We start from the raw sequence: 7,858 nt of genomic DNA, 5'->3' as shown, positions 1-7,858 counted from the left end.
AGTGTACTTGATTTTTACTCTCAAGCGAATTATTAATTAAATATTCATTTTGATCAAATAACTGAACATAATTTTAAAAATATTAAGAACAAAAAAAAAGAAGAAGAAAAACTACACAGCTACCTTTTCCTTTTTTTATCATATAGGATAAAAATAAAAAATTTAAAATTCAGATAGTCAGTCATCAGGTGACTTCAGATAATCGGGCCAACACGGACCGATATTACGACCCGCACCCAAACTTCGCGACTCGAGTCCAAACTTTGGACTCCAACGAAACGCAAGCCAGCCGGACCGAGGCGCTTGCGATTTCGCCTTCTCTACTTTCGTTCTCCTTCGCCGCTTCCTCTCGAGTCTCGACACGGCAAAAGCTGCTCCTCACAACCAAAAACCCTTCGCGGCGATGGGTTCCTCCTCGTGCGAGAGCCCCCAAAACCCTAGCGAAGAGAGCCGCGGCGCCACCACCGCTACTCCCTACTTCGACATTTATGGCCCCGACGTGAGTCTCTCTCTCTCTCTCTCTCTCTCTCTTCTTATGAGGTTTCTATACGAGCATCAAGTTTCCCCTTTTCCTTTCCTTTTTTGATCTAAATATCGATAGTTTCTATCGTCGTCACAATTTAAAGGCGTGCGGGAGTAGTTTACATGTTGAGAATCAGATTTATTTATTTATTTATTTATTTTTTTTGGGAATTAGCTGCTCAGAGCATGTACTGCAATAGGATATTAGGGAGACATGATATTGTTTGACGATAGATGATTGTGGGATTAAGTTATGCAGACTAAGATTTTAGGAATTAGAATGCATAATCGACATTGTTTTTATATGTTTGATGGTGTTTTGCTTAGCTTTCGTTGATCTTTTTACTAACTGTATACGATTAGTTCAGAATAACACTATTGCATACTGTCAATATGCTTNAGATGATTGTGGGATTAAGTTATGCAGACTAAGATTTTAGGAATTAGAATGCATAATCGACATTGTTTTTATATGTTTGATGGTGTTTTGCTTAGCTTTCGTTGATCTTTTTACTAACTGTATACAATTAGTTCAGAATAACACTATTGCATACTTTCAATATGCTTCATTACTTTATTAATGTTGTTTTTTGGAATTTAAACGTTGTATCCAACATGATTGAGTGTTGTATGTTGATCTATGGCTGCTTGGTATGTGTCTTGTCTAAATTAATTTTAAAGTGGAAACAAAAATATAGTTTTTGACATGTGTATCGTACTGTTTGATGATGATGCATGAAACATAAACTATATGCTGCATAGTTATTGCCCTGTATGCCGAATAAAAGAGGGTACCAGGTTTACGATGGCGTCGATAATAGAAGAATTTTTAGTGGTGGATTACCTCATTTTTTTTTCCCTCTTATGGAAATGATTTCTCTTTAACTTATTTTATTCTTAATGAATATTATTTGCATGTTAGTGATTGAATATTAATGCTATTCATTGATTCCAACTTTGTTTTGTGATTTTAACTTCTGAGTGCAGTTTTCTTGATAACTGTCTTCATTCTTTTGGCTCTGATATATTGCTTTCAGGCAAAGGCTGATCTTATTTTTAAGACTCCGGCTCCTGGCTCAACATTAGATTTACAGGTTTCTTCTATAATTTTGATTTTGAGCGACTTTACCTTTTACAACGGTATTTTGATGCTTCCTTGCACTTTGGAGCAGGATATTCAAGGACTTGTCACCTGGGTTATTGGTGATGGTCTCTTGCCATCTTGGGTCTTTGTCAAAGTATGATCTGTCTGTCCTTCTTTTGTATAAGTTTCAAATGTGCTATTAACTGTATGATGTTCTGGCATTTTGTTGTTGTATTTTGTAGTGAACTTTCAAGAACATGTGACCCTAGAACATCTACGTAACCCATCTAGTAGTTATACATTCTATTTTGTATTTTAAAAGGACTTGTATAAACAACATATGTTACAACCCTGATCTATGAACAAGGAACACTTTGTATTGACATGATCAATAATGTTGGAGGAACAGCTGGTGATCGCCAGTAGTTCGAACATGGTTTTTCCAATTTATCATGATTTTCCCAACATTTCAGGAGTAATTTGTTTAAAACTGAAATATCACTTAACTGATATTAGTATATAAGTACCTTTTCATTATGAAAAACATGAATTGACAATCCTAAAAGCTTTGCCATTATTTCAGTATGACAAGACAAAGCTTGGTATCATATTGAAATTATTCTCTTTTGCACAATCCTTCTTAGTTAGTGAATGCTAACTCTTTTTTAAATATGTTGATACATTCCAATTTTTTACAATTAGTTTGCAATCTTAACTTCTTCATTGCTCGTGAACGTTTGGTTGATTGTTGGAATAACATTGTTCATTCTGCAAAGGTCCGTATATGGACGCTAATTACTTGTCTATGATCTTCAGAACAAGCCACTTATACGGAAAGTCATCCTACTCTATGTTCCAGGATTGGATGCAGCATTATACATGTCATCCTCCAGCATTCTTTCTGGTCTAAAAGAATGTTGTGGTATCCCAAAGCCAGTTTCAGCTTTGAGGTCTGTTATCAGTTCTGTGAAATGCCATTATAGTGTTGTGATATTTCAATCCCTATAAGATAGATGCTTTCTATAGTGGCACTTTAGGTAGTACAACATTTTTACCTCTGCTGTCTACTGATATGTTTTTTTTTTATATGATACCAGTTGTGTGTCAGATGAAATGCAAACTATTGACGCACTCCTAACATGCAAAGTGAAACGAAAGCGTGAGCCAATTGATTTGGCAACCAGAGCACCCAAACAAACTTTTGAGCAAGGTTAGTGAGCATGGACTTGCTTCCTATTGGATGGAAGATCGCATGTTTAAACAGTAATTACTACTATTTTATCATTTGTGTCTTCTGATAAAAGGAATATCTACCTCACTAATGATGTGTGCTTCTGGTTACAGGAAAACCATCGAGTTTACAGAATTTAAAGGATCTTCCATTTCCTGTTACATACTATACACTTTCAAAAAAGGAGCTAGAGGATAATGGGTATCTTTTCAATGTGCCAGGTTTCATTTTAGATTGCTATTTTCTTTATCATTTTATCCTGACTTTTTTTTTCAGTTTTTAACGCTTGCCGTTTTATTCAGATATTGTCTCCACTGTTCCCGCTCCTACTGGTGCTTCATTTTATGACATTCTTGCACTTGATTGTGAGATGGTAAGGATGCAAGTATTAACTTATATATACTAAAAATGAATGATGCCTACTTGAAACATTTTGATATTTCCTTGTTTGGGGATGTTCAACGCCAACATGGTTGACTAATCAAGAGCCTGAATATTTAAATTGGTTAACAATGGGCATTGTATTCATTAAGTTTGTTTTGCTTAAATTAGTATTACCTATGAACTCAGCACAAACAACTAGTGCCTGAAGTTAGATTTCTCACAATAGCGACTAGAAGCTTGTAGCACCATGCAGATTGTGTTCAAGTGCAGTTGACGTGTGATACTAAAGTACTGTATTGCTGGTCTTTCTGTTAATTTTGATGAAGCTGAAAATACTGTGACTCAAAGTGAATGTACTTTTTTTTTCTTTTTTTTATAATTATTCTCTGATAACAATGTTCATTTTTAATTTTACTAGTGCGTGACTGCAGCTGGGTTTGAACTTACAAGGGTGACATTAGTTAATATTGCAGGAGAGGTAAATATCTTCGTTCTCCTTTTTTCATGAAGAAAATATACAAAGTTGTTTCTTGGAATACATTAATTGGTAGCAGGGATTTGCGTATAATATTCAAAATATGGTTATTTTATTTGACCTAATATGGTTTCTTATTGCAGGTGGTGCTGGATGAACTAGTTAAGCCTTGCAATGCTATCATTGACTACAATACAAGGTTTATATAAGTGACTCTGCCATTTTTTTTTCTTTTGACTACATTTATAATAATTATGTGTGAACTTACGGACAAATATCTATTACTGAAAGTTCAAGTATGGTAATCAAGTTTACTTGCCAATATGCATACTTAATATTCAGAGTGAGAGAGTATTGGCTCTTAATCATAATATTTCACACCCTTGTCAGTATACTTGTGATCATGCACTCAGTTGTTTCATTTGTTTGATTCTTGGATAGGACTTGATATACATTTATGTAATGAAGTTAACCCTCTGGGTACTACAGGTTCAGTGGAATCACTGCTGAAATGCTAAATGATGTGACAACAACCCTCAAGGACATTCAGGTGCTAATGGTCTAGCTTCTTCCTCTCTTGTAGTCTTTATTGTACACTCCATTTAATGGTATTTCTTACTTTGTATTCTTTAGGATGAATTTCTTCAGCTAGTCCACAAAGAAACGATTCTTGTTGGTCATTCTCTAGAAAATGACCTTCTAGCACTAAAGATGTCTCATGATTTGGTAATCGACACTGCTGTTTTATACAAGCACCATCGCGGCTCGCAGTACAAGGTGGCTTTACGTGTCCTAGCTAGGAGATTTCTATCTCAGGAAATCCAAAGTTCTGGACATGGGCATGACAGTATTGAAGATGCAAGAGCTGCCATGGAGCTTGCACTTTTAAAGATTAAGCATGGTAAGGCATGTGCTAATATTTGAGCCATTGAAGTTGGACCAGGTTTGAATTTCCTCTTCATAGGTTCAATTGTAACCAACTCAAATTTTAGTCCTTGAAAACTGTTCTGCGTAACAACAATGTCCTTTCTCTAATTTATCTTCTAAGAAAGAACCATGTAAGCACCATCATTAAACTATCCTTTGTTAAAATTGAAACTCAGAGGATGAAGTTGAAAATGAGGTCCAGTTTTGCAGCCAAAATTGAAATCACGTTCAAACTTCAGGGACTAAATTGAAACTCTTAAGCTTGAAAATGAAATTGAGGCTAGAATTCAGGGACTAAGTTTTTTGTAATTAAAACTCTGGGGATGAAATTGGAACCCAGGTCAAACTCAAACTTCAGTTACTGAATTTGTAGTTGACAATTTTTGTAATTATAGTTTGCAGTATCCTAGAAATCTTGGTTGGAAGATATTTTGCCTTCTATGATAGATAACTTGGGGTTAGATTTCTATGCTGTAACATGACTGAGATATTTTATAATTATCTAGTATAAATGATTTTTGTGGCACCAGGACCAGATTTTGGCTCACCTCCTTCATTCATGCGGAGAAAGCTGGTTTCAGTTTTGAACCAAAGTGGCAAAACCTGCACTCTCATTGATGATACGTTTGTAGTAAAGAGATATTCCGATGAATCATGCAATTCAATTTCAGTGTTTTCAGATAATGAGGCTCTCTCTAGAGTTATAAAGGAGGTTAGCTTTCCAGTAACTTCATCATATAATGAGTTACTGATTTTTTTTTTTTTAACTTTGGTTGCTTCAATACAAGTTTTATTTTTACTGTAGGTAAAGAATGAAAAGGTTAGCTTTATTTGGAGCAGGTTTTCCGGATTGATCTCTTGCCTTAGGACACAAACGCGTGATTCAGAGAGGTTGAAATATCGTGTTGCGGAGGTGATCTCACTGCGCACATGTGATAAGAGAAAGGCCAAGAAAAGAGCAAAGCATGATAATGTATGCCCCGAATTGAAGAATATTTTAACCGACATTGATGCTAAAATTCGAGGAGTGTATAATTCATTGCCTGATAATGCGATGCTTATTGTCTCCACTGGTCATGGAGATACGCCTCTAGTTCAAAGGTACAAAGCTATGCCGTACATCTAGAAGCATTTTTACATTTATATTCTGTTTATCTAAATTGACATCGTTTCCTCTTCTTATTTTTTCCAATTATTGCTGTTGTTCTCTAAATTCTTTATTTTTTGGTTTCTTTGACTTAAGTAGGTGATTGTCATGATTTTCTATTACAAGTTATAAGATATGCAAATTGACCTGGGTCTTTTTGGGTACTGAGAAGTGGTTGCGTTGCTACACGTGCATGAAATTGGCTTCTCTCTCTCTCTCTCTCTCTCTCTCTCTCTCTCTCTCTCTCTCTCTCTCTCTCCCCGTGTGTGTGTGAGAAGCTGACTATTTCTTCATGGTTTTACTAACCCCTTCCTTTGTGATTGGTTTTCTTCTTTGTTGCTTCCTTGGATGATTGTGCTTATTGGTGAAGATTAAGGAAAATGCTCAAAGAAAACAGTGCGATGGGAGTCAGCCGTGAAAATATCGTTCAAGCTTTGGAAGAGCTTCAAGCCCAAGCAGAAGTTGGTTTGTGTTTTGCATGCGTCAAACATTAGGGTATGCTTACTTTTCTTCGTCCTTCTTATCTTTCCTTTTCCTAGACTTATTCAAGCAATGAATTTCTAACAATAAACTTTTGTTGCCTGCTATTTCTCAAGTCTTGCTCATAGGTACCAGCGAATTCCATTCCGATTCTGCAGTACCTAGAGGAACTCGCAGACGAATATTACAGGCCCGGTGACGAGCGAATTCGGCGTCAAATTGCCACCTCAGATTTTGGGAGTTCAAACTGAAGCCGTGCAATATTTTTCAATTGCATGCAGAAGAAAACCTACATTAACATTTATTTAATTTGACTTTTTTTTTCAATGAACACGAAATGATAAAATCGGGTGGCTTACAAGGTAACCTAAGAGTGTACAAATTACAAAAAACACCTCATAACTGCAGCTCCATAGTCAAATTTTGTAATTTTTTTTTCTGGGAGCTAGTTACTTCAAACTTATGTTTGTTATTTAATTAGTTGATGATGGAATCATGAAATGAGCCAATCTTTGCTTGACCCTTCGCATTTCTGCGAACAATATGTTACTGTGTACTATAGTATGCATTTCTTGTGCTGCGTAAGCAAGCTAGTATCTACACGTTTTATCAAATACTAATTTTACGATGATACGTTTTGACTATAATAAGTTCTGAATGACTTGTTCAAAAATTAATTGTGGTTTGTCAATTTGGAGTAAGATCTTGGACTTTTTTTTCGTACGTTTTATGGTCTCATGTTCATTTATTACTAACCGAACTAAATATGCTGTTGAAAAACCCATTCGAACCACTTGGTTTAAAATAAGACAATATATATTTTGTTGCAAATGTGATAGTCTCTTCGTAGCGAAGGAGTCAAAACCTGTTGTTTCAATCTTACTTTCCTTAATGGCCATATTTGGACCGGATAATCAGGCTATCGGGGTCGATTAATATCGCTATCGCTACTGAATCCACATCCGTTATTCATTAACAAAAGCAGTTCCTGAAACCGTCGCCACCGCGAAAACACACCGAAACCATCATTAGGGTTTCTTGTCCAACCCAAAAATTAGGAGTAGCTAAGCTGTCACAATCTTTTACTATCTTAAGCCAATGCTCCATAACTATAAGTCAACAAAGATAACAACATAATCTTTATTTTAGCTGTAAATTATGCGTTTGTGTCGCGAGGAGACATATGTAAGTAATTATCTCCTTATATTGGTTTATCTTTCATTCTGAGCCAGCCATAATTGACTCTCAACACGTCATCAGGTATATATACATATGTATACTTTATCGTTAGGTTGCAGTTAGAAATTAAACATGGTGTTGTACAATCACAAGGAATCGACTTTTATAGGCTCTAACAAATGAAGTGGAGGGATGGTATTCAAGTGGAAAGTAAAATGTGACCTTATAACTTTGTCTAAAACTATATTTAAGATGTGGCTAAAACTTTTTGGCTTATATTATTGAATTTTGGTGCGTAAATTCTTTACGGCAATGCACTCCAGGCTTGTTTCTTTTGCTTGGTTTCTTGCGTTAACATTTGAGCAGAGCTATTAGAAGAGCACCAAAAAAGAAACAAAAAGCAAAAAAATGAGAAATAGCCTTAATTTG

The 7,858-nt window shown here is 35.5% G+C and overlaps 1 protein-coding gene across 3 annotated transcripts; it reads left to right on the top strand.

Annotated features, from left to right (window-relative positions):
• On the top strand, positions 319 to 6,772 carry LOC109723500 (small RNA degrading nuclease 5). Of its 3 annotated transcripts, XM_020251885.1 has the most exons (15): positions 327 to 499; positions 1,560 to 1,616; positions 1,695 to 1,760; positions 2,423 to 2,556; positions 2,704 to 2,816; positions 2,951 to 3,058; positions 3,140 to 3,210; positions 3,640 to 3,699; positions 3,840 to 3,895; positions 4,186 to 4,246; positions 4,330 to 4,597; positions 5,154 to 5,335; positions 5,429 to 5,724; positions 6,141 to 6,265; positions 6,367 to 6,772. In XM_020251885.1, exons 1-14 carry the CDS (start codon positions 404 to 406, stop codon positions 6,262 to 6,264), a joined length of 1,692 nt encoding a protein of 563 aa, XP_020107474.1. In that variant the 5' UTR covers positions 327 to 403; the 3' UTR covers position 6,265; positions 6,367 to 6,772. The 3 variants fall into 3 exon arrangements, with proteins under 3 accessions (XP_020107476.1, XP_020107474.1, XP_020107475.1); XM_020251886.1 differs by lacking the exon at positions 327 to 499 and having other exon boundaries at positions 2,466 to 2,556; XM_020251887.1 differs by lacking the exons at positions 6,141 to 6,265; positions 6,367 to 6,772 and having other exon boundaries at positions 319 to 499; positions 5,464 to 5,574.

The sequence above is a fragment of the Ananas comosus genome, linkage group 17, assembly GCF_001540865.1.
Source record: "Ananas comosus cultivar F153 linkage group 17, ASM154086v1, whole genome shotgun sequence".
NCBI lineage: Eukaryota > Viridiplantae > Streptophyta > Magnoliopsida > Poales > Bromeliaceae > Ananas > Ananas comosus.
This window is presented reverse-complemented; position numbering and strand designations above follow the sequence as displayed.

Bases quoted from the DNA above. Each gene is read 5' to 3' on its own strand.
- LOC109723500 (XM_020251885.1), top strand. From the start codon at position 404: ATGGGTTCCTCCTCGTGCGAGAGCCCCCAAAACCCTAGCGAAGAGAGC. The intron at 3,896-4,185 runs GTTTATATAAGT...TGGGTACTACAG, and splicing joins ATCATTGACTACAATACAAG to GTTCAGTGGAATCACTGCTG. The intron at 5,336-5,428 runs GTTAGCTTTCCA...TTTTTACTGTAG, and splicing joins TCTCTAGAGTTATAAAGGAG to GTAAAGAATGAAAAGGTTAG.